Source organism: Oryctolagus cuniculus, chromosome 11 (assembly GCF_051225735.1).
Source record: "Oryctolagus cuniculus isolate XC-2025 breed Fujian yellow rabbit chromosome 11, ASM5122573v1, whole genome shotgun sequence".
Taxonomy (NCBI): domain Eukaryota; kingdom Metazoa; phylum Chordata; class Mammalia; order Lagomorpha; family Leporidae; genus Oryctolagus; species Oryctolagus cuniculus.
Genome location: NC_142877.1, coordinates 25,623,039 through 25,648,220, shown reverse-complemented (window position 1 = coordinate 25,648,220; position 25,182 = coordinate 25,623,039). Strand labels below are relative to the sequence as shown.

The window sequence follows — 25,182 nt, the reverse complement described above, 5'->3', positions numbered from 1 at the left end:
GCTCTGGGAAAGTCGCTGAGGCAGCAGGTCCAGGCCACCGCGCCCTCGCCACAATTCAGCCTGGCCCAGGGGTGGTTTTAGGAGCCCCCTCCACGTTCACCACTGTTTTCAACTCCTGCCCATTTTCAGATAAACAGAAACATCTCACACAGCCTCATTTAGTGTGATCTGAAATCTCAAAGCTTTTCTGCACCTTCCAAATGCAGCCGCCCTGTGTTCAGAACACCAGGGACGCCCCTGGTAGAGACCAAAACCCTCAGGGGCTCACGTCCCGCACACACAAGGATGTGGGATCCACCTGCTCATGACTCACACACATCCCTCTGCACACTTGAGCCACCTCTGGATGACCTGTAATGCCTAACACAATGGACATGCTATCTAGGTGAACAGTTGCTACCCCGGGTTGGTTAGGGAATTACGACAAGGAGAAAAGTCTGTACGTGTTCAGTACAGATGCAGCTTTTAAAACAATTTTCTTTTTAAAGATTTGTTTTATTTATGTGAAAGAGTTACGGGGTGGGGGTGGGGGAGAGAGTCTTGCATATGCTGGTTCACTCCTCAGATGACCGCAATGGCCAGATCCGAAGCCAGGAGCCAGGAGTTTCTTCTGGGTCTCCCACGTGGGTGCAGGGGCCCAGGGACTTGAGTCATCTTCTGCTGCTTTCCTAGGCCACAGCAGAGAGCTGGATTGAAAATGGAGCAGCTGGAACTAGAACCGGTGTCCATATGGGGTGCTGGCACTGCAGGCAGCTTCAAGGGCCACAGCACTGGCCCCTTAAAACTATTTTCCATCTGTAGTTTAGGAGAGCCAACAGCATACAATTTTTTTAAAGGTTTATTTCAAAGTCAGAGTTACACAGAGAGAGAAGGAGAGGCAGAGAGAAAGAGAGAGACAGAGAGAGAGGCCTTCTATCCGCTGGTTCACTCCCCAATTGGCCGCAACGGCCGGAGCTGCACAGATCCGAAGCCAGGAGCCAGGATCTTCCTCCAGGTCTCCTATGTGAGCGCAGCCATCTTCTACTGCTTTCCTAGGTCACAGCAGCCAGGACTCGAACCAGCACCCATATGTGATGCCAGCATTGTAGGCAGCAGCTTTACCCAACGGTATACAATTTTGTCAGCCTTCTAAAGCCATGGCTCCGGTCCTCAGGCTCACAGGCTGTTCCATCAAAAAAACCCCTCTGGTGACCAAAAACTCATTTTAAATAAAGACCCTCAAGAGGCTGGTGCTATGGCTCAGCAGGTTAAAGCCCTGGCCTGCAGCATAGGCATCACATATGGGTGCCAGTTTGTGTCCTGGCTGCTTCTCTTCTAGTTCAGCTCTCTGCTAATGTTGATGCACCTGGGAAAGCAGTGGAAGATGGCCCAACTACCTGGGCCCCTGCACCCACACGGGAGACCTGGAAGAAGCTCCTGGCTCCTGGCTTCAAATCGGCCCAACTCTGGTTGTTGCAGCCATCTGGGGAGTGAACCAGCAGATGGAAAATCCATCTCTCTCTCTCTCTCTCTCTCTCTCTTTCTCTCTCTCAGTTCGGGTCTCCCATGTGGGCAGCCAGGACCCAAGTATCTGAGCCATCACCTTCTGCCTCCCAGCTTGCACGTTAGCAGGAAGCTGGAATGAGGAGCAGAGCTGGGACTCGAACCCACACTCCCATGTAGAATGCAGAAGTCCCGGTCAGGGTTTTAACTGCTGTGCCAAAGGCCAGTCCTAACAGACCTTTTCATTAAACCTGTTGCTACGGAAAACTTTAACCACATACTGAAGCAGTAAGAGCAGGAATGTGCGCCTGGTGTGGTGATGCAGTGGACTGAGCTGCTGCTGGCGACATCCTGTATCAGAGGCCTGGATCGAGTCCCAGCTACTCTGCTTCTGGCCCAACTTCCCGCTGACAGACCCCAGGGGGCAGCAGGTGACGGGGCAAGGAGCTGAGACCCTGTCACCCACCGGGGAAACCCAAGTGGAGTTCCCAGCTCCTGGCTTCAGTGGCTCAGTCCTGGCTGTCGCAGCCATTCAGGGAGTGGACCAATGGGCGAAAGATTCTCCTCTCTCTCTCTCTCTCTCCCTCTCCCTCTCTCTCTACTTCTCTCTGTCACTCTACCTTTCAAATAAATAAAATCTTTCTTCTTCCTCTTCAAAAAAAAAAAAAAAAAAGTAGTAATCCTCCCCCCTTCCCCTGCAGGAAGCCTGCTGGACTTCCTGAAGAGTGAAGACGGCAGCCAGCAGCCCTTGCCGAAGCTCATTGACTTTGCAGCCCAGGTGAGAGCCGGGGGGAGAGATGAGGAAGCTGGGGGGAGGGGCACAGGCCTTCAGTTCCGAAGCCCAGAGGCAGGGATGGACCTCGTACTGTAACACTAGCAATGCTCATGGGGAGCCCAGTGTGAACGCACACCTTTGCACAAACCCTGTAGGTACCAACTTATTCAGTCCTCACTGGAGTGTCCCAGATGACCTGTCACCCTCTGGGTATCTGTCCACGTAACCTCTCATCACACAGGTATCCAACCAAGGGCGGGCGGTTGGCCCAGCAGTTAAGGTGGCCGCATCCGTATCAGAATGCCGGGGTTCAAGTCCTGGCTCCTTTCCCAATTCCAGCTTCCTGTTGTACACTCTAGGGGGCAGCACATGATGCCTAAGTAACTGGGTTGCTGACACCCACAGGGGAGGCCCAGGCTGAATTCTGGGCTCCTGGCTTCGATCTAGCCCAGCCTAGGCTGTTGGAGGCATTTGGGAAGTGAACCAGTGAATGGAAGCATACAAATAAAATGAGGAAAAAAGTAGCCTGACCAAACAGACTTCAGAGCATAGTGATGAGGTTTCAAGAAGAGCAGGCCTAAGTCTCAGCCTGCGTCATGCTAGCTGGTGTCCTTTTGGCCAAAGCAAGTCATGCGGCCACGCCCAGTCAGGTGGTTCATTGCACCCAATATTACAGCCTGGCCATAGCCGGGTAATCATGACCCCATTTTACAGACTAGGAAATTGAGGTATAGAGCTAAGTACAGGTGGGGACACAGGGCTAGTGAGCCTATAAATTGCTGCACTAATGACAGGGAATACAGCCATGTATGAAGTGGGAAACATTGCTGTCATGGAAGTGACTGTCCTGGTGGACAGACAGGTGTTAAACACCTGAGTCTCTTAGACAGCCGGGACCCAGGCAGCCTGGGCTCAGAGTCAGAAGAGGGGTAGGCATTCTGTGTGGCAGGCTAAGCCGCCACTTGGGATGCCCACATCCCCATGGGATTAGCAGGTCAAGTCCCAGTTGCTCTGCTTCCAATCCAAGTTCCTGCTAACGCATCATGGAGGCAGCAGATGGAGGCTCAAGTGCCTGGGCCCCTGCACCCCTGTGGGAGACCAGATGGAGTTCTGGGCTTCCGGCTTTGCTCGGGCCCAGCCCCAGCTGTTGCAGGCCTGTGGGGAGTGAACCAGGGGACAGAGACCTCTCTCTCTGTTTCTCTCTCTCTCTGGCTTGCTCACTCTTTCTCTTTCAAGTAGACGAAAATATTGGTTTTAAAAGAGCACAGAAACCTCTGAAGAACATAGTACAGAAGTCACAGAAATGCTTCTTTCAAACCCATTTTCTTCCCATTTCCCACTCACTGCCTGCAGTTCCTCACTCAGCCTGTTTTCCACTTTTGTCTTCCTGAGTATCTCTCCTATTTCTATGAAAACAGGGAGGACAGGGGTATTTCTGGGAGTGCACAGCTAGGACTTTTTTTTTTTTTTTTTTTGACAGGCAGAGTTAGACAGTGAGAGAGAGAGATAGAGAGAGACAGAGAGAAAGGTCTTCCTTCCGTTGGCTCACCCCCCAAATGGCCGCTACGCTATACTGCGCTGATCCGAAACCAGGAGCCAGGTGCTTCCTCCTGGTCTCCCATGTGGGTGCAGGGCCCAAGCACTTGGGCCATCCTCCACTGCCTTCCCGGGTCACAACATAGAGCTGGACTGGAAGAGGAGCAACCAGGACAGAACCGGCGCCCCAACCGGGACTAGAACCCGGGATGCTGGCGCCGCAGGCAGAGAATTAGCCTAGTGAGCTGCAGCACCAGCTGACAGCTGGAACTTTTATCCTGGTCCAGGAGCAATCAGAGAAGGCTTCCCAGAAGAGGTAGCCCCTGGGCTGAGCCCTGAGGATGGGTAGAATTCAGCAGATGAGGAGGAATGAGAAGGGTGTTCCACGCAGAAGGCACAGCCCGTGCACGCATCCAACAGTCCTGTCAGCTGGGCCTAGAGTGGGACATGGATGAAGGAGTAACGGTTTGCAGCCTGATGAGAGCAAGGGACACCTGTGGCTGGGGGGCCTGAGGCTGGGCCTCCAGAGCTGTGGTGGGCAGAGTTCCTTTCAATATGCAAATCCCAGAGGCCCAGAGACTGCTGACAGTGGGTAACGAAAGGCTCTGCTTTCAGAGCCTGGCATGCCAGGGGCAAGCGGAAACCAAGGCCTGGCGTCTCCAGTCCAGGGGACCCTGTCATCTGGCCCGGTGCTCTGGCTTGCTGCTGAATTCCAGCCGCTGGTCTGGCAGCAGCCTTGCTGGGCAGGGCCGTGCTCTGGGACAAGACCACGCTCCCATCTCCCATAAGGGGAGACAAACCCGAGGGGGGAAAGAGGTTCTGGGCCTCGGTACAGCCAGAAGCAGAGGTTGACTCTGAGCCCAGGGACTGGGTCCCACCTCCAGTCCTAGAGAGGCAGACGAGTGCAGTGGGGTGTGGGGGTGCCCCAGCCCTGTCGCTCTTAGACCTGGACCTATTCTGAGTCTGTCTCCCCATTCATCAAAGGAGGGGACTGGACCATGCCTGAGATTTCCAAACTTGAAAACTTTGTTTAGTGACAACTCTGTTGGTCAAAGGAAATTGTATATCGTAGCTAAATGTATAAAAATATAGATCACTACAGCTGCTCTGATTGAAGAGGACACAGCAGCCTTGTATGTGGTCTTTCTTTGTCTCTCTACCCCCAAATTTTAAAGATTTATGTATTTATCTGAAAGGTATTTACAAAAGCGAAGGAGACACACACACACACACACGCACACACACACACACACACACACAATCTTCCATCTGCTGGTTCACGCTCCACATGGCTGCAACAGTCAGGGCTGGGCCAGGCCAGCTGCTTTCCCAGGCACATTAGCAGCAGGGAGCTGGATGGGAAGTGGAGCAGCCGGGACTTGAACTGGCAGACTTGTGGGGTATGGGCATCACTGGCAGTGGCTTGACCCACTGCGCCACAGCACTGCCCCACACACCCTGCCCCACCTTGAGGCATCAGTAGGCTTCAATTGGAAAAGCCCTGGCCTGGAATGTCCCTACAAGTCCTTCCAGCTCGGATGCTGCGATGTTCTGATGCTCTTGGAAACAAACTCAAGCTCCAGGGCTTGACTTCCTGGCACCCACGTGGTGGACACCTTATCAAACCCCCATTCTTAGGCCAGTCCTGAGCTCAGTAAACCCGTCCATTATCCATTCACAAACCAAGTCCTTGAGAAGCACTCTCTGCAAGCACATGGACTTAGTAGTCACACAGAGTTTTGGTTTGGATCCCAGCTCTCCCTGTGTAGCATCAAGCAGTAGCTTAAGCTCTCTGCGTGCCACTTTCTTGAACTGGGAGCAGAGAGGCACCACTGAAGTGTATGCCATGTCCTTGGTGTAGGCTTAGAGGATTTCTCTTTGCAGGAGTCCTGGAGGCAGGTGCTACAGTTGTCCCACTTTACAGAGAAGACAAGAGAGGCACAGAGGGGTGCAGTAGCTTGCTTGAGGTCCCAGAGATATGAGGTTCAAGCTGAGTCAGTCCAACTCCAGAGCCATTTAACCATCACCCTCTACAGCCTCTCAGTCGCACCTCTCCCGTGGAGCGCCAGTGGGTGCTAAAAATGAAACCGCCCGCATGCCCACTCCATAAGAAATGCAAGCCTGGAAGGTCTGAAGGAGTAGAAGATAGGTGTGTGGACCCTGAGTAGGGCTGTTGGAGTTCCAGACCCGGCCCTGCAACCTGCAAGCTGTGCACTCAGGGGTCAAGTGTTTGTTTGTTTGATTTCAGTTTTCTCATGTGTGAAATAGGGCTGAGAGCAAAGTCACCTCCCCTTAGTGTCAGCTCACGATAAGCTGCTGTACCTGCCGTGCACTTAATAACTTTTGCTAACTGTTCATCTAAGGACTCCTTGTAAACTCCCCACACTCCTCAGACCAAGACACTGTCTCACCTTCCTCCGCTCCCCCCAGTAGGCACTCCATTCCCTCTAACCCCCCAAATAAAATCAGTCTTTGAAGTTTATGTTCAAAAGTCTGGATCTCGGTTCCAATGGCCTTGGATGCCCCCTGCTGTCCACTCCCTGCAAATGCACCATGCCTCACACCCAGAGCCAGCTGCTAAGGTCTGGTCTGATCAGAAGAACCCCGACCCCTCCTAAATCATCCTCAGCTTGGGCCCAGCTACCGTCCTCCATCGCGTGGGATTCTAGAGGCAGGAATCTAGAGACAGTTCGAGTGTGACATTCAGAATCGTCTTGGTGGTGTGGTCAGGAACCAGCGTCCTCTCCTGTGTAAGACCGAGATCTGACAATTTCGGCCTCAGAGGGCCCAGAGGAGTTTGCAGACTCTAAGAAGTGCTTTCTGGGAATCCGAGGGTTCATCTTGAACCTCCTTAGCTCAGACTCGTCTAAGTAAAACTGTCTCTAAGACACACACCCGACTGTTGCCATCAGAGGCTCCCAGGCCCTCACAGTGAGAACCACCACTGCAGCAGACGGCTACTCAGTCATCTAACGTGAGGGTGCTCCAAAACCTTAGTGCACACGGAGTTAAAAAGTAAGTGTACTTTGGTGCACGCATTTGAAATCCACACATAGTGGTTCATAATATGCATTTTCCACGTGCTCGCTGAAGATCCCACATATCTTTCCATTATATTCAAAAGAAAATCCAGCCTCCTGTCCCTGCCTACGAGGTTGCTTGTAACTCATGGCCTCCCTCAACCAGCTCTCCCCATCTTCCGCTCAGCCACCCTGGCCTCTGGGCTGTCTCGTGAGCTCCTGGGCTCATTCCTACTCCTGGGCATTGGCTCCTGACATCCTCCCTGCCTTTTTTTTTTTTTTTTAAACATACTTGCTATAATCATCATTCCAAACTTTGCTGAAATTTCACCTTTTTTTAAGATTTATTTATTTGCATACATTTCATAAATACAACTTTAGGAACACAGTAATTCTTCCCACTGTACCCGCCCTCCCATCTCTCTTCCTCCTCCCTCGCCTATTCCCAGTCTTATTTTTTACTAAGATCTATTTTCAATTAACTTTAAAGATTTACTTATTTATTGGAAAGGCAGAGTTAGAGAGAGAGAGAGGTCTTCCATCTGCTGGTTCACTCCCCAGATGGCTGCAATGGCAGGCGCTGGGCCTATCAGAAGCCAGGAGCCAGGAGCTTCTTCCAGGTCTCCCACAGGGGTGCAGGGGCCCAAGGACTTGGGCCATCTTCTTCTGCTTTCCCAGGCTATAGCAGGGAGCTGGATCAAAAGTGGAGCAGCTGGGTCTCAAACTGGCATCCATATGAGAGCAGGCAGCAACTTTACTCCCTATGCCATGGCACCAGCCCCTCAGCTAACTTTATACACAGAAGGTTAACTCTATTCTAGGTAAAGAGTTTAATACTTTGTATGTGAAAGAAAAAGAAAAAAAACAAAACTATTCCTCAACAGTCCAGACAAGGACTGTTCAAAGTCACTGCATCTTGAAGTTAATTTTGCTTTTTTTAATAGCATTTTTTGAGAAACTTAATTATCTTTAAAGATGAACCCAAGAATGATATATCTTTTGTGAGAACTTAGACATGACTATAACTCATGACACATATAAGAATATACTCCACTTATTATTCTAAAATGAAGTAATTCTTTGAGAACAAGTTTTACTAATTAACTCTCATAATCATATGTGTATAAAGTTATTTTTAATTGAAAATAGATCTTAGGGGCCAGCGCTGTGGCGTAGCATGTAAAGCTGCAGCCTGCTATGCTGGCATCCCATAATGGGCACCGGTTCTTGTCCCAGCTGCTCCACTTCCAATCTGGCTCTCTGCTATGGTCTGGAAAAGCAGAAGAAGATGTCCCAAGTTCTTGGGCCCCTGCACCCACATGGGAGACCTGGAAGAAACTCCTGGCTCCTGGCTTCGGATCAGTGCAGTTCCAACCATTGTGGCCAACTAGGGAGTGAACCAGCGGATGGAAGAACTCTCTCTCTCTCTCTCTCTCTCTCTCTCTCTCTGCCTCTCCTTCTCTTTCTGTGTAACTGACTTTCAAATAAATAAATAAATAAATATTTATTAAAAAAAAGAAGAAGAAAAGGCCAGCACTGTGGTGCAATGGGTTAACGCCCTGGCCTGAAGTGCCAGCATCCCATATGGGCGCCGGTTCGAGACTTGGCTATCCCACTTCTGATCCAGCTCTCTGCTGTGGCCTGGGAAAGCAGTGGAAGATGGCTCAAGTTCTTGGGCCCCTGCACCCCTGGCTTCAGATCAGTGCAGCTCTGGCCATTGTGGCCAATTGGGGAGTGAACCATCAGATGGAAGACCTCTCTCTCTCTCTCTCTCTCTCTCTGCCTCTCCTCTCCCTGTGTAACTCTTTCAAATAAATAAATAAATCTTTAAAAAAAGAAAATAGGTCTTAGTAAAAAATAAGAGTGAGAATACGAGAGGGAGGAGGAAGAGGGGTGGGAGTGTGGGTGGGAGGGCGGGCACGGTGGGAAGAATCACCATGTTCCTAAAGTAGTAATTGTGAAATTTATGAGGTTTGCAACTGTAAAGCAGTATAGTTCTGCCTTTATTCCTACAGACTTACTTCTATAGGCACAGCTTAAAACCTTGCCATGGGACCCCAAATCTCCTTCAGCTGGGCAGTTAAAAATAGCATTTTAAGGCCGGCGCCGCGGCTCACTAGGCTAATCCTCCGCCTAGCGGCGCCGGCACACCGGGTTCTAGTCCCGGTCGGGGCGCCGGATTCTGTCCCGGTTGCCCCTCTTCCAGGCCAGCCCTCTGCTGTGGCCAGGGAGTGCAGTGGAGGATGGCCCAGGTGCTTGGGCCCTGCACCCCATGGGAGACCAGGAAAAGCACCTGGCTCCTGGCTCCTGCCATCGGATCAGCGCGGTGCGCCGGCTGCGGCGGCCATTGGAGGGTGAACCAACGGCAAAGGAAGACCTTTCTCTCTGTCTCTCTCTCTCACTGTCCACTCTGCCTGTCAAAAAATAAAAAAAATAAAAAATAAAATAAAAAATAAAAATAGCATTTTAAGTGATACAGTGATCATATGGACAGGATTGTGTTAAAGTGATCATACAAATAGGACTGAGTGTTTGGTAATAATAATCATAGATATAATTAAAAGGGAGTGAAGGCTCCAACATGGGAAGCAGTACATACAGCAGACTCAGAAAACTTTACCTTCTCAGAGCAGCCCTTCCCTGACCACCCGAATAGCCCTAAACACTTCGTGTACTGTCATCTGCTCTGTCTTCTCTTTCCGGAACTTACTGCTACCTGTAAGGGCTTTCCCTGGCTCACCACCTGTCCAGGGAACACATCTTGCTTTTGTTGAATGAGTAAACGAATTTTTCCTGCCCAGACTTAAGGATGAAGAAAATGTAAAGAGATACAGCAGAGGATGGCATGAGCCTAGGTTGTCCTGAGAAAGAAGACTGGGGATAAACGCTCTTCACAGTATGCTGGTGTGGGGTGTGTGTGTGTGTGTGTGTGTGTGTGTGTGTGTGAAGGTTTCTGTTTCTGTTGCTTTTTCCCTGAGAACATTTCAAAGTGCCTTCTGGAAGTTCTGGAACCCTGAGAGGCCCCCAGAATGATCCAGGCCTTGCGGACCCCCCTGACCTAGGTGAGAGACAGAGAAATGCCAGGCTGGGGCTGGGCCAGGTCTGAGGAGGAGGGCGCCTCTGTTTCGGGTGCAGATTGCAGAAGGCATGGCCTACATCGAGCAGAGGAACTACATCCACCGAGACCTCCGAGCTGCCAACATCCTGGTGTCTGCGTCACTGGTGTGTAAGATTGCTGACTTCGGCCTGGCACGGGTCATCGAGGACACGGAGTACACGGCTCGGGAAGGTAGGGAACACCGCTGCAGGCCCGCACGCCCACGGGGGCTGTGAGCGCGGAAAACCGACACCTGTGAGAGGGACTGGGGAAAGGGGAAGGTCTGTCCAGCACCAAGCTTGGCGGAGTCCTGCTGAATGGCACCCGAGACTTCCGAATGAGAGGGAAATCTGAGACCAGGTAGAGAAGGGTCGATTGCTTTAAGACTTAGGCGAGTACCACTGAAATGAAGGTGGAGGAACTTTGTGTGTAACAGGCAAAAACTGGGGGGACTCAAAACGTCCACAAACGGCAAGATGGAGGTAAGCTGTGATCTGTTCACACAATATCATATCACACAGCAGCGAGAAAGCACAGCCCAGCACAAGTCTGCACGGAATGGTGACTCTTGCAGCACAATATCCCAATGAAAGAAGCTGGACAGAAAAGCATAGATGTTGAATGGTTCCGTTTATTTGGAATTCAAAAACAGACAGAAGCAAGCATCTGGCCTAGCAGTTAAGCCACCCATCAGGATACGCCTGTCCCGCACTGGAGTGCAGGTCTGGGTCCTCACTGCTCCTGATTCCTGCTCCCTAGTGCATGCCTTGGGAGGCAGCCAGTGGCGGCTCAAGTGGCTGGGCTCCTGCCACTCACAAGAGTGATCTGGGCTGGGCATCTGGCTCCTGGCTTTGACCTGGCCCAGACTTGGGAAGGGAACCAGTGGACGGCAATGCACACGCTCTCTCTCTCAAACAAATTTTTTAATTTAGAAGCACACAAATATATATAGAAGAAAGTTTATAGTATTATTCATGATAGCCTAAAAATGGAAACGACCCACGTGTCCATCAACTGATGAACTGAGAAACAAAACGTGGTGCACAGGAATGTTTTTCAGCCACAACACTGACCATATCTGATGTGGATGAGCCTTGAAAATATGTTAAAAGAAAGCCAGATGCAAAGCCCCATGCTGTACAACTCCCTTTTTTTTTTTTTTTTTGACAGGCAGAGTGGACAGTGAGAGAGAGAGACAAAGAGAAAGGTCTTTCTTTGCCGTTGGTTCACCCCCCAACGGCCGCTGCGGCCGGCACGCTGCCACTGGCGTGCTGTAGCCAGCACACCGCACTGATCTGAAGCCAGGAGCCAGGTGCTTCTCCTGGTCTCCCATGGGGTGCAGGGCCCAAGCACTTGGGCCATCCTCCACTGCACTCCCGGGCCACAGCAGAGAGCTGGACAGGAAGAGGAGCAACCGGGACAGAATCTGGCACCCTGACCGGGACTAGAACCCGGTATGCCAGCGCCGCAGGCAGAGGATTAGCCTAGTGAGCCACGGCACCAGCCTACAACTCCCTTTTCATGAAAAGGTGGATGGGATGTGGCAAAAAACATTCTGAAGTTCACAACTTTGTGAATACTCTAAAACTCATTGAAATGTACACTCTGTAAGTGGGTGAATTGTTTGGTCAGTGAGTCATATCTCAAAGCTGTTGGAAAAACAGACAAAATTCATTTATAACCATAGAGATGAGAATGGTGGTTGTCTACATGAGGAGGCACGGAGTGAGTGGGAGCAGGAGGGAACCCTCTGCAGAGGCGAAAACGTCCTCTATCTTGGTCCCACAGCGAGTCCAAGGGCAACTATGTAGCCACAGGTGCATCCAGTTGTACATTAACGATTTGCACACTCTGTTTCATGTTTATGACTCAATGAAAAAATTTAAACTCAAGATTTAAACCACTGAAAGAATAAATGTACAGTGCATAAGAGGATAAGCAGGAAATAAAGAAAACTCTCTAGAGCCAAAAGAAAGACGGGAAAGAGAAAAACACACACCCACCAAGAACACTGTTAAAACCTGACCTTACAAAGGCCTCAGCAGATGCCAGTGAACATAGATTCTTGTAGACCTTGTGGGCTAGCCATAATACAATGACTGTAAACACTATCAAAGGCTAACTAGCCAGGGGAGGGGAGGAGAGAAGGGAAGCAGAGACCCCCACTCCTCTAGGGGCCAGGAGCCCAACTGCCCCCCAAGACACAAGCTGCCAACCTGGACTCCAAGCCTCTGAAGCCCTTTTGCTCCAGTCTCTGTGACCTCTCGGACCCCATTCTCCAGGGCTGGACTTCCCTGGCTATCAGCTGAGTTGGGGTGGGGGTGGCTCCCAGAATGAGCTCCCACACCACAGCCCAGGCCTCTGTGCCCACTCCTCCCCAACACACACCCCAACTTCTGCCATCTGTCCTAGGATGGGTGTCCCTTGCTTCTACTAGGAGGCCACAGTCCGGGAAGCTGCAGTTCTGCAGGGGCCAGATGTTGGCGGCTGTGGCCCCTGGCATGTTCCCGCACCTGAGCCAGGAAGCAGGCCTGCCTGTTCTCCAACCCCTCACCCCAACTCTGCTCTGTCCAACCGCACAGGGGCGAAGTTCCCCATCAAGTGGACGGCTCCCGAAGCCATCAACTTTGGCTCCTTCACCATCAAGTCTGACGTCTGGTCCTTTGGCATCCTGCTGATGGAGATCATCACCTACGGCCGCATCCCTTACCCAGGTAAGGAAGGCGGCACCAGCCTGGGGCTGCTCCCGGAAGCAGCCTGCTGAGGGGTCCAGCTTGTCCGTGTGTCCATTCAAAGGGTGCTCCTGACCATCGCCCCAGCCTTCTCTTGTTGCTCCCATCTCCGTTACAGTCACTGCCACTGCCCAGCAGGCTGCAGGCTTCCCTGGCCCCCTCTTCTCCCACACCCCTTACCACATCCCAGTGGTCACGAGCTTCTAGCTACTCAACTCCACGTCTCCCAAGTCTGCACACTTCTCACCGCACAGCCTCCACCCAGGTCCAGGCCACTGCCGGTGCCCACGGGGCTGTGCACGGCCTCGGCATCAGCCTCAGCGCTGCCTGCCATCTCTCTCCTGTGGGCTGGTTTCCTAAATTGTGAATCAGGGTTCATCACTTCTCCACTCCTCTTGAGTGATCTCCCATTACAAGCAAGATAGATTCCCAAACTCCTCATCTGGCCTGATGGTGCCAGGCGATCCAGCCCCTGCCTAATTCTCCAGCTGTAACTCCTGCTGCACCCCTCACCCCATCACCTAAAGCTCCAGGCTCCTGCCCCGTGAGTCTCTTCCTAACAGCCTATCCCGCTTCTTTGGTAGCACTCACCCACTTGACAACTGTGTATCTGCTTCCTATTTTCTCCATCAGACTCAGGTTCCAGGGGGCCAGAAATCATGTCTGTATTCCTCACTCGTGCGTCCGCACTGCCCACCTCTGACTTGGCATGTAGTGCGTACTTAACAATTATTTGTTGAGTGGCTGGACGTATCCTTGTGTCCATGAGCAGTACTCTACACTGAGTGGGCCATGTGGATATTCAAAGATGTATCCAGCGTATAGATGGCCTGGTACTCAGTACATAATGTTGTTCTCTGTTCCTTTTTCCATTGGGTTGTCTCTGGGTGTCTATAGTCAGAACACTGGGACAACACTGATAGAAAGAGTCCCCATGGCCGGCGCCACAGCTCACTTGGCTAGTCCTCCACCTGTGGTGTCGGCACACCAGTTCTAGTCCTAGTTGGGGCGCCAGATTATGTCCCGGTTGTCCCTCTTCCAGGCCAGCTCTCTGCTGTGGCCCGGGAGTGCAGTGGAGGATGGCCCAAGTGCTTGGGCCCTGCACCCGCATGGGAGACCAGAAGGAAGTACCTGGCTCCTGGCTTCAGATTGGCGCAGCACGCTGGCTGTAGCAGCCATTTGGGGGGGGGGGGGTGAACCAATGGAAGGAAGACCTTTCTCTCTGTCTCTCTCTCTCACTGTCTAACTCTGCCTGTCAAAAAAAAAAGCCCCTGACTTTCTCTATAAATAGTACTGAATTTGAATCTTCTCACCATCAGCTATTAAATTATGATAAATTCACTGCACTCCTCCTGCCCCAGGGTCTTCACCTTTAAAATACACAGGTAATGATGTCTACCTTCAGTGGTGGTTGTAGGTATCAGCAATAAAAGAGGTAGACACTGGGTTCCTTCAGGAATATTTACCGAATTCCTACCGTGTGCCAGGCACCGCAGGTACCGTGAGAGACATGACCCCTGCTCATCCAGAGCACCTGTCATCAGGAGCCCACATTCTAGCCGGAGGAACACACACGGAGCAACCACTGTCGGATGGAGGGAGAGAAGGCAGGGGGTGTGAGAGGGAGCGGTGTGGGCTCCTGCAGACAGACCAGCTCTCAGAGCAGGTCATAGCTGAGCCGGGAGCTGAGGGACTATCTGGAGAAGGGATTCTGGGCAGATGGCACTGCTGGCTTGCAGGGCCTTTAGGTGTGTCTGCATACTAGCAAGGAAGCCAAGTAATCAGAGACAAGGAACGAAAGCAGATGCAGATGATATGGTCAGCAGGGCCGACAGCCATGGTGAAGAGTGTGGGTGTTGGTCTAACTGTGCAGGAAACCACTGGAGAATTTGAGGCTGGGAAGTAACATTATGCAGTTTCCACTTTTTAATTTATTTTTATAAAGATCTTTAAAAATTTATTTGAGGGGCTGGCACTGTGGTGTAGCAGGTAAAGCTGCCGCCTGCAGAGCCAGCATCCCATATGGGCACTGGTTCAAGTCCCAGCTGCTCCGCTTCTGATCTAGCTCCCTGCTAATGTGCCTGGGAAAGCAGCAGAAGATGGCCCAAGTGCTTTCACCCACATGAGAGACTCAGAAGAAGAGCCCGACTCCTGGCTTTGGCCTGGCTCAGCCATGACCATTGCAGCCATTTGGAGAGTGAACCAGCAGAACCAGCAGATGAAAGATCTCTCTCTCTCTCTCTCTGCTTCTGCCTCTCTGTAATTCTGATTTCAAATAAATAAATAAATCTTTTAAAAAATTATTTGAAAGGCAGAGTTACAGAGAGGGAGTGGGAGAGAAAGAGGGGGAGAGCTTCCATCTGCAATGGCCAGGGCTGGGCCAGACTGAAGCCAGGAGCTTCTTCCAGGTCTCCCATGTGGGTGAGGGGCCCAAGCACTTGGGCCATACTATGCTACTTTTCCAGGCACATTAGCAGGGAGCTGGATTGAAAGTAGAGCAGCCAGGATACAAACTGCTGCCCGTATGGGATGCCAGCATTGCAGGTGGCGGCCTAACCCACCGCTCTACAATGCTGGCCCCTGGTTTTAAGGGGAGTGTGTGGGAGGGAAGGGGAATAGGGTGGCAGCCTGTGAGGCAGCTACAGCAATGGCCCAGACAGAGGTGGTGACGGCCAGAACAGAGTGGCTTCACTGGCAACACAGAAGAAGTTGATGAGGTGGTATTATCTTCCAAAGGAGAAACTATATGACTTGCTGCTGCAGAGGTGAAGGAGGGAGAACCAAGGATGATTATCTTGGCTTTAACTGAGCAACAGGTGGGTAAGGGTTTGGGAGCAGAAATTCAAGGTATGTTTTAGCCCTGTTAAACTTGAGTGATTCAGACAGCCAAGCAAGGATGTTTAATGGAGCACTGAAATATGAATTTGGCATTCCAGACCGATCATATAAAATTTGTGATCATAGACATTCAATGACTATTCTGATGTATAATTAATATAAACATTGAACAAGGAAATGGTCCCACTCATAAGGTGGCATTGAGTATGGCCACCTGGCTGTTTTGTCTCAAGTGTACACCAGTAAAAACCACGCAATGGTTTATAGGATGCATTAGGCTGTCAGTAACAAGACGACAGCCTGAGGACAGCTGGAACAACAGACAAGTTATCCTCCCATCACAGGAAGCTGGCACTAGGGCTGGTTAGGCAGGGGCCCAGCGGCGATCAGGACTCTGGGCTAGTTTCTCTCTCATGGTTACATGACTGCTGCAGCTGCCAGTGCTCTCCTGCCGTGGAGAGTCAGAGGAAGGGAGGGAGGCAGTGCATGACCTTCCCCAAAGTCTCTCTTCCATCAGGGAGGAAATCTCCCAGCAGCTCCCATTGGCCAAAACTGGGGCCCGGGCCCATGCCTTAGCTGCAAGGGAGGCTGGGAAACAGAATGAATGGCTTTCACAGGCGGAGAAGCGCAGCTCGCAAGAGGAGATGGGGAGGGACGGCTGTCATGGAAACCACTGTCTACCCTGGGCCCCATTTCCTAAGCCTTCCCTTTTTACCTCCCCGGCTCCTTCTCAGGGATGTCCAACCCCGAGGTGATCCGGGCGCTGGAACACGGGTACCGGATGCCGCGACCAGAGCACTGCCCCGAGGAGCTCTACAGCATCATGATGCGCTGCTGGAAGAACCGCCCGGAGGAGCGGCCCACCTTCGAGTACATCCAGAGTGTGCTGGATGACTTCTACACGGCCACAGAGAGCCAGTACCAGCAGCAGCCGTGACGGGCGGCACCGGGGCAGAGCCACCGCCCCCCAGGGCCCACTCACCCGCCCCAGGCCCATTCACCCGCCCCGGGCCCACTCTTCCTCGCTCCAGCCAGGTTCTTCACCTGCCAAGTGCAGGGCTGGACTGCACAATGTCTTTCCACTCCAGTGATGCACAATCTGCCATTCTCAGGAGACCCCACGTTGATATTTCTATTGCCAGGGGCTCGGGGAGTCCAGTTACAGCTATGGTTGGGATGGGAAAAGGTTGAAAATAAAGAAATAAATATTTAAATAAAAGATATGGGTGCCTGTCCTTGCAGTGCCTGAGTATCTGTTTGCTTTCTTGCTGTACGAGTCAGAAGAACTCCCCAGCGAGCGAATGCGTGAAGAGGTGCAGAGTTCCACGCTCACTGAAACAGTCACTACCTGCATTCGTGTCCAGAGGCGGCTGTAACAGACTACCACACACTTGGCGGCACAGAACAACACACACAGCCACCTCGCGCTTCCGGAGGCCACAAGTGGGAAGCGGCCGGCAGGGTTTTTCCTCCTTCTCTGCTCACCTTTCCCAGCACCCGCAGCCTGCCCGCACTCTGCACATGGCTCCACACTCTGCCTGCCCGCACTCTGCACATGGCTCCACACTCTGCCTGCACCATGGAATCTCTGACCCACCTGTAAGGAACCTGTCATTACCTCGAACCCACCTGAATAATCCAGAGTCACCTTTCCACCTCGAGAGCCTCGAGCACATTGCCAAATTCCTCTTTCCACAGCAGGTGACGTGTTCATGGGTCCTCAGGGTAAGGACATGTACATCTTGGGGGACGCGTTATTCTTCCAACCATTGCTGTCCGGTTGCCGGGCCTGCCAGGGAGCAAACAAGGACTTCTCATGATCCAAGATGCTCACTCTCCTCCCAGACCATGTTGCTATGAGGGTTGGTTGGTGATTTCCCCCAGGACTGGGGGCTGCCTGAAGCCTGGCATTTCCCACTGCCAAGCAACCATCATGGTTATTAAGGTGGTCTCCACCATTGCAAGAATGCTGGGGACTGGAGATTTGGTTGCATGGGAAGCTGTCGGTGGAGGGCAAGGGAGAGAGAAGACAAGGAGGGGATGGGCATGTCCTACATGTTGTCTCAGCAGACAGTGCCTGATGCTTAGCTTTTGCCACAAGCAACAAGGTAAGAGGTGCACAGTGCCAGGGAGAGAGGCGGAGGATGATACTTTTATGTAAGAGTGTTACTGTAGCCTCTGAGGCATCTACATCATAGAGCCTCACACTGAATTAATTCTGTATCCCTGAGTAGCACAGAGGTCTCATCTAGCTGCCTACTCAGTAATTTCTCTCTGGACCATGTCTGAGTACCTGAGAGCAAAGCCTAGGCTCCTGTGACAGCAATTCGCCCTTGTGACTCATGGTACACGGGATGGCTATTCAGTGATCCACGGGAAAAGCACAAACCCCTGCCACCTTGATGTCGTCTGAGGATATGTGGAACAGATCAAGACCCAACCAAGGGGCCAGTGCTGTGGCGTAGTAGGTTAAGCCTCAGCCTGTGGTGCCAGCATCCCATAGGGCACCAGTTCCGAGTCCCAGCTGCTTCACGTCCCATTCAGCTCCCTGTTAATGTCCTGGGGAAGCAGCGGAAGATGGCCCAAGTGCCTGGGCCCCTGCACCCGCATAGGAGACTCAGAAGAAGCTCCTTGCTCCTGGCTTCGGATTGGCTCAGCTCTAGCCATTGTGACCATTTGGAGAGTGAACAAGCAGATGGAAGACCTCTCTGTCTCTCCCTCTCTCTCTCTCTCACTCTCTGTCTGTAACTCTGTCTCTCAAATAAATAAATAAATCTTAAAAAAGGGCGGGGGGACTCAACCTGTAGGTAGAGCTAAACCCTGCTGAGCCCAGCGTAGGTCAGCTGAGTCCCAGCTGACTTGTGGACATGTGGAGTTACATTCTATGGTTGTTACACAGAACTATTATAGCAATAGCTAACTGAGACCTTATCTCAGGGGAGTCTATTACTATATGGACAAGGTCAAGAGGTCAATTCCCACTCTCCTGATCCTCTAAACCCCATTACCTAACACCCTACTTTATCCCTCCAGTCCCAGGAAACAGAGATGAAAACGGATAAAGAGACAACACCAAAAGCATAATCCATGAAAGAAATAGCTGATAAAGTGAGGCTGGCATTGTGGCACAGTGGTCTGAGCCATAGCCTGCAATGCCAGCATCCCATAAAAGTGCCAATTTGAGTCCCAGCTGCTCCACTTCCAATCCAGCTCCCTGCTTATGCACCTGGAAAAGCAGCAGAAGATAGCCCAAGTGCTTGGCCCCTGTACCCACATGGGAAACCAGGATGGACCTTCTGGCTCCTGGTTTTAGGCTGAACCAACTCTGGCTATTGGCCACTTGGAGAGTGAACCAGCAGATGGAAGATCTCTCTCTCTCTCTCTCTCTCTCTCTCTGCATTTCAAATGAATAAATAAATCTTTTTTAAAGTTAATAAATTGATCTTCATTAAAATTTACACCTCTGTTCTGCAAAGATGCTGTTAAGATGCTGAGAAAACGAGCCTCAGTTTTGGAGAAAATATTTGCAAACATACTCAGTTAACCTTTCGTATCTATGGGGTCTGCATCTGTGGATTCAACAAACCATGGATCAAAAATATTTGAAAAAAAAAAAAACCTTAGTACTAAACTCACACATTTTTTTCTTGTCATCATTGCCTAAGCAATACAGACTGACTTATTTGCATGGCATTCACATTGCACTTGGAGTGGTAAGTAACAGAGATGATTTAGAGCATAGATCCTATGCAAATCTCACACCATTACATTAGGGACTGGAGCACCTGCAGATTTTGGTATGCTTGAGGAGGAGGTGTCCTGGAACCAATCTCCTGAAATACTGAGGAGCCGTAATCAAGCTAATTCATACATCCATCACCTCACATGATTATAATTTTGTGTGTGTGCTAAGAGAACTCAAGGCCAACTCTCTCGGTAAATTTCAAGCAGAGAATACAGTGCAGCTGACGACAGTAATTCTGCTGTACAGTTTACTAAATCTCCATAGCTTCTCCATCCCACAGAACTGAACCTTTGTCCTCCTCAACCAGTACCTTCCACCCCTTCCTCCCCTCCAGTCCCAGAGACCCCCATTCCACTCTGAGATGATGCAGCGTTTGTCTGTCTGTGTCTGACTTAACTTCCCTTAGCATAATGCCCTCCAGATTCAGCCATGTTGTGGCAAATCGTAGGATTTTCATATTTTTTAAGTTGAATAATATTCCACTGTGTATAAGAGCTAAGGAATAATGGAAATAGGATCAGAACCCAAGCTGCTTAGCTGCAGGATTCTGACTTATGTCAGCCAAGGAGACTGGAACGTATCACCCAAGCAGACCAGGCAAACATACAAAGCATGAGCACAGGGAAAACAAAAATACTGAGGAATGATCTGCCGTTGGTGGAGCTTTGCACAGCAAAACTGGTGGGAAACTTCCAGGACCCAAGCTCCAGGAGAAGTGATGGCAAGTCTGGAACCCAGTTCCACCGTCTGTGAGAATCTAGCAAACCTTCTGGCTCTCTCAAGTGTTCTTGCCCTTGGTAATAATATCGGATCTGCTCTTGAGCGTGGGGGTGTGGTCACAAGAGCTGAAGGCTATGTCAGTGATCCACTGCCTGACAAGTCACCCGAACTACAAGTCACCGAACTACAACACCTGGGCCGTTATTTCCCCACGTGGCGCTGATGAGGTTACTCACAAGGCTACGTTTGGCCGGCAATTCAGCGAGAGTTAGATTGTCCCCAACGGCTGTGCTTACATGGAAAGCGCTCAGCTGGAGTTTCCAGAACACCCTGAGGAGCTGCCTGGGCCTCCCTCTCTCCGTGCAGCTCTCCAGCAGGGTAATCAAACTTCTTTACCTCCAATGGAGTGGAAACAGAAGCTGCTACGTCTCTCAACCCATCATGTCCTGATATTCTAAATATAGGACACTGTAAAAATTTAATTTGGGCAATAAGTAAATGATGTATGGTAACTTTGAAATAAATATTATGTCACTGAAATATTCACAAAATTGAAAACTTGGGACTTAATGGGTTAAGGCCCAGACTTAGAACTGAAAGTTAGTTTTCCCACATTCTACTAGTCAAAGCAAGTGATGTGACCAGCCAGTTTCAACAGGAGAAACAGTCTACTCTCTGCAGGAAAAATGTTCCTGCAAACATGGGAGTAGTTGTGGGCAGCTATCTTCACAGAAAATCCACCACAAGGGCGTCCATAGTTGGAGATCAGAGCTCAACTGTCCCCTGCCAAGAGGCAGAATTAGGTAAGACTCTTATGAGGGGGCCGGTGCTGTGGCGTAGCAGGTAAAGCCGCCTTCTGCGGTGCTAGCATCCCATATGAGAGCTGGTTCAAGTCCCGGCTGCCCCACTTCTGATCCAGCTCTCTGCTATGGCCTGGGAAAGCAGAAGACGGCCCAAGTCCTTGGGCCCCTGCACCCTGTGGGAGACCCAGAAGCTCCTGTCTCCTGGCTTTGGATCAGCTAGCTCTGGCTGCCGCAGCCACCTTGGGAATGAACCAGTGGATGGAAGATCTCTCTTTCCCTCTCTGCCTCTGCCTCTTTAATAAATAAATCTTTTTATAAAAAAAGACTCTTATAAACTGTTTTAGCACAATGCTACATGTTGTAGCACACAGCAAACACTGATTATTATTGTTAGTAATCATTGTTCCCTTAACAACCTTTTTTTTAAAAAAATTGATTTATTTATTTGAAAGTCAGAGTTACACAGAGAGAGGAGAGGCAGAGATAGAGAGGTCTTCCATCTATTGGTTCACTCCTATTTGGCTGCAGTGGCCGGAGCTGTGCAGATCCAAAGCCAGGAGCCAGGAGCTTCTTCCAGGTCTCCCACATGGGTGAGGGTCCCAAGGACTTGGGCCATCTTCTACTGCTTTCCCAGGCCATAACAAAGAGCTGGATAGGAAGTGGAGCAGCCAGGACTTGAACTAGCGCCCATATGGGATACCAGCACTGCAGGCAGTGGCCCTACTTGCTAGCCAGCCCCCCTTAACAACCTTTTGAAACACACTAAGACAGCTTAGCCTGGTACTGAATCTAGCTTAAAGCAACATACATACAGCAAGTGACCTTTGAAGTCTTCTCATCTTAGTACTGTGATTCTTTGGGGTCTTTCTATATATATTGGAAACTAAGGCTTAGGAAGTTTGAGAGACTTGTCTCCACTCACACACCCAGCTTCCTAGCACAGGATGAAGGCCACATTCAAAGATGTCTCCCTCCACCCCACATGCAGTTTCCTTCATTGGCTTGATAAACAGAGTGTCCTATTGGGCACCTACCATATGCTTGGAGTACACATAAGGATACAGTGGCTGTGACTTACTGGATACATCCTATGTTGTTAGACGTACACCCTATGTTAGGGACTCCTCATGGTAAGCCTACACTCAAGTACAAAAGCTCCCTTCCCATTATGTAGATAAAAGTGAGGCAGAGCAAGGTTAAATAAAAGCCAACTTCCTACCCTCATAAGAATTAAAGTCCATCAGCTAGTATATAAGATAGTTAAGTAAATAATTAAATACGTAATTACAAATCATTCTCGGAGTGGGGCTGCTTTTGGAGCCCAGGTGCTAACCTCATCCGTCCAAATCGAAGTCGCAGGTAACCCTGGTAACGGGTCGTCCCGCCAATAATAAAGATGGCGCCCACAGAGCCAGCGCGTTTCCACACGCCCCTATGGCCCACAATGCAGCGGGAGAGGGGAGTAGCTTCCGCCAGGAGCTAATATGGTTCCCTTACTTACACAGCCTTCTCTCTTCGCCTAAACAGCCACTTGTACCCACATCAGGCTGCCGAGCTGGGGCTAAGCTTACTATGCCACTCCGCTGACCGCGACCACAGAGTGGACTGAAACCGGGAGATCGCCTCACTGAGTTAAATTCTGTAACCCGGGGAACACCACTTCCGCCGACGTCATCACGGCGACACGTGGATCCAAGATGGCGGTGGCGATGGTGAGTGAAGGAGACTCCGGGAGCCGGAGCTGGAGCAGGGCTTTCCAAAGGGTACCTCGGGACCTTCCGGCGCCCCATGCCTGGCCCAAAGCCACGCCCGGAACCCCTGGCTCAGGTTACCCCTGAGTGGGGTTGCCTCCCAGAAAATCTTCCTCCCGCGGCTGAGCCCCGCCGTCAGGCTTGTCAAGGCCCCGAGTTTTGGGGGAGGCGCCGTTTCGGAGGGAGTCCTCGTCTACTGCCTCCGCCTGTACCCATTCCTACTTTGGTCCCCGCGGCTGCACCCTCCTGCTCCGACTCCTCCAAAGAACTCCCCATTATCTCCACACTCGCTTCTCCCCCTCACATGCAGACCCTGCTCTCCCCGCCTGCCCACCATCCTGACCTGTCGGCGCAAGAATCCGCGCCTGTCACCAGCCTCCCAGCCGGAGCCCTGGCCTCACCTTCGGCCTCAGCTGTCCCGACTGCCACTATCCCAGAGCAAATGCCCTCACCTGTAGCACCCCCGTCTTCCATCCCTCGTTCCCCCCCGCCCCTCCTGTCTTTTCCCAGTTAGCTGTTTCTCTCCTAGGGATCTTTCATCCCACTGCTTCCCAAACTTTACTACGCCTGCGAATCCGGGGGGGGGGGGGGGGGGGGAGGCATGTTATAAATGCAGGCTCCTGAGTCCCACTGCCAGTGCCGGTGCTGTGGTGGTGGCTGGGGATGCCCGGGCATCTGCTCTTGTACAAGCGGTTCAGTGAACCTGCGAACGCCTCTGGCACCTGCGGGCTGCCACTCTCATTCGCTTGTGGAGGGACCAGAACTAACATTGCAGTTGCTTAGTGCAGAGTGGTTTATTTCCTGGGTGCTCCAGCATGTCGCTTCCACAGCAGATAATTCCATTCTGGGAGGAAGTGACGGGGGAGCGTCAGAGGCCAGGAAGTGACATTTGGCTTTAGCAAAGGAAGACTCTTGCTTAAATTCTTGCGTGTTGGTTGTCTCCAAGTCTGTTTCTGGTGACGGGTTTCCCTCCTGTTAACTGACTGGGAACTGGGCTTTCTTGTTCAAGGAAGAATTTCTTATATACAGCTTCAGAGGTCAGGCTGCTGTGGTCTTAGCTGAACCAAGTGTGGGGCAAATCCCCAAAGTGGCGTTTGAAGCCCATTTTTTTCTGTGCCACATTCGGAACAAGGATGGGGTAAGAACGTAACAGGAAGTCACACCCTCTCTTGCCATAGGGAAAAAGTACAATACAGAGAGGTATTTATAACATTGCACTAGGGAATTTTATGCCCGGTTCCGAGGTTTTAAAGAGGTTATAATTTAGCAATGCATGTTTCGTTACACGTTTATTTAATGAACAAATATTTGAATGCCTACTCCGTGCCAGGAACTCGGATATAGTGGTGAATTACAGGGTCAAGGCCTTCCCCTTTGGAGCTTTTGTGAGCAAGTGAATACACGAACGAGATGTCAGAGAGCAGTGAGTGCTGAGAGGACAGCAAGATGAGGGCCAGGGCTTGGGGTGACTGGGTGTTTAGAGAAGGCGCCTCGGGCTGCTGTGAGCAGAGACTTCACTGAGAGTGTTCCACACAGAGGAGGTAGCAGGTGTGAGGGATGGCGCGGGAGAGATTGGAGGGTTTGAGGAACACACACAGGAGGCTGGAGGGGCTGTAGCCTGGGGAGGGCTGGCAGTAGGAGAGGATAATACCGGATGGAACTGGAGAGTGGCCAGAGCAACTGTTTCTAGAAGCATGCCTGTAACTGGGGTGGATGTAGTCTGCAGTGGCTAGTCTCTGGGCTGCATTCTGAACGGACTGCTCTGCCAGGCTGCTTGTCCTGACCACCCCCTCCAGAACAATGCATCAGGGGAGCCAGCTTGTGCTCAGTCCGCAGAGAGGCCGGGGAGAGGGGTGTGGAGTTTAGTCTAAGCACAGAGGCAAGCACAGTGAGTGTTTGTTATGCCACCTGGGCGTATCCCACTGTGCTTCCATTCTGGAAACAGTAACTGATTTCAAGCAACTATGTAGTAGACACAGGGACCCACTGAGGCCAGTGTAGGTGGTGTGCGTGAGAAACTTGATGTTTGGTGTAACAGTGAACAAGGGGTGGGAGCAGGTTTTGTACAGGTATATATGAGTAACAGGTAAACTAGAGTCACAGGAAGGCCTAATTCATCTGTATCGGGCACTTTGACACTGAGGTTGGAACAGACCCACGTGTGGAAATAGCACGTGTGGGCTGTTTCACAAGCATTGGGGGTGGGGTTGTGTAAATGCAATCTGGAGTGTATGGGATTCTGAGATAAGTCTTAAAGAGGAACTGAGCGCGTGGCTTCAGTGGCTGTGGGAATTGCCTGGGTTTTTAGTTTGTTTTTCGGTTTTGAAAGGGTTTTGTGTACAAGTTTAGGTGATGTTCATGGACTCCCTTCCTTCTCTTTCGTTGGAGAATGGCTTTTCCCCAGGGTTAGGCTGCCACCTCCCAGGTCTGGGGGCACAGCGGGTGTTTCTGAACCTGCAGGGCCAGGCTTCTCCCGCTGTAGACAGCTGGTGTAGATAACGTTCTCTGCTTTTCCTGCCTGCCTTCTGCCTTGGAGTTAGACGACAGGGACAGGGACAGGGAAGAGGCATCTGAATTGAGAAGCAGGCTCATGGCACACTTTTTATCGAAAATGTCTCTTGGGACTGTTTTGGTGGCACTTGAGAAATGGTCATTGAGTACGTTAACAGGCATCTTAACAGTC

The 25,182-nt window shown here is 51.1% G+C and overlaps 2 protein-coding genes and 1 long non-coding RNA gene across 7 annotated transcripts in view; 2 read left to right on the top strand and 1 right to left on the bottom strand.

Moving 5' to 3' along the window:
- Window positions 1-16,699, top strand: part of HCK (HCK proto-oncogene, Src family tyrosine kinase) — a 41,585-nt gene extending 24,886 nt beyond the window's left edge. Inside the window, exons 10-13 of the mRNA XM_008256153.5 lie at window positions 2,184-2,260; window positions 9,949-10,102; window positions 12,493-12,624; window positions 16,215-16,699. Coding sequence (XP_008254375.1) covers window positions 2,184-2,260; window positions 9,949-10,102; window positions 12,493-12,624; window positions 16,215-16,417 — 566 coding nt within the window. The 3' untranslated portion in view covers window positions 16,418-16,699. The remainder of the gene's footprint in view (window positions 1-2,183; window positions 2,261-9,948; window positions 10,103-12,492; window positions 12,625-16,214) is intronic.
- Window positions 475-22,386, bottom strand: LOC103348205 (uncharacterized). 3 transcript variants are annotated; one of them, XR_016215884.1, is made up of 3 exons: window positions 22,250-22,386; window positions 17,110-17,269; window positions 475-668 (listed from the first exon to the last, which is right to left on the bottom strand). It is a non-coding gene; the product is annotated as an uncharacterized LOC103348205 (long non-coding RNA). The 3 variants fall into 3 exon arrangements; XR_016215885.1 differs by lacking the exon at window positions 22,250-22,386 and adding an exon at window positions 22,082-22,179; XR_007919331.3 differs by lacking the exon at window positions 475-668 and adding an exon at window positions 16,511-16,645.
- A 32-nt stretch (window positions 22,387-22,418) lies between these two features.
- TM9SF4 (transmembrane 9 superfamily member 4) overlaps window positions 22,419-25,182 on the top strand; it is a 53,122-nt gene continuing 50,358 nt past the window's right edge. For 2 of the 3 annotated variants that reach the window (XM_070051964.2, XM_008256154.5), the window contains exon 1: window positions 22,419-22,460. Coding sequence is in view for 2 of the 3 variants with exons in the window: in XM_008256154.5 (XP_008254376.1) it covers window positions 22,446-22,460 (15 nt within the window). In the remaining variant the exon portion in view is untranslated. Of the gene's footprint in view, window positions 22,512-25,182 lie in introns of all 3 variants that reach the window. The other variant, XM_070051963.2, reaches the window with a different exon arrangement.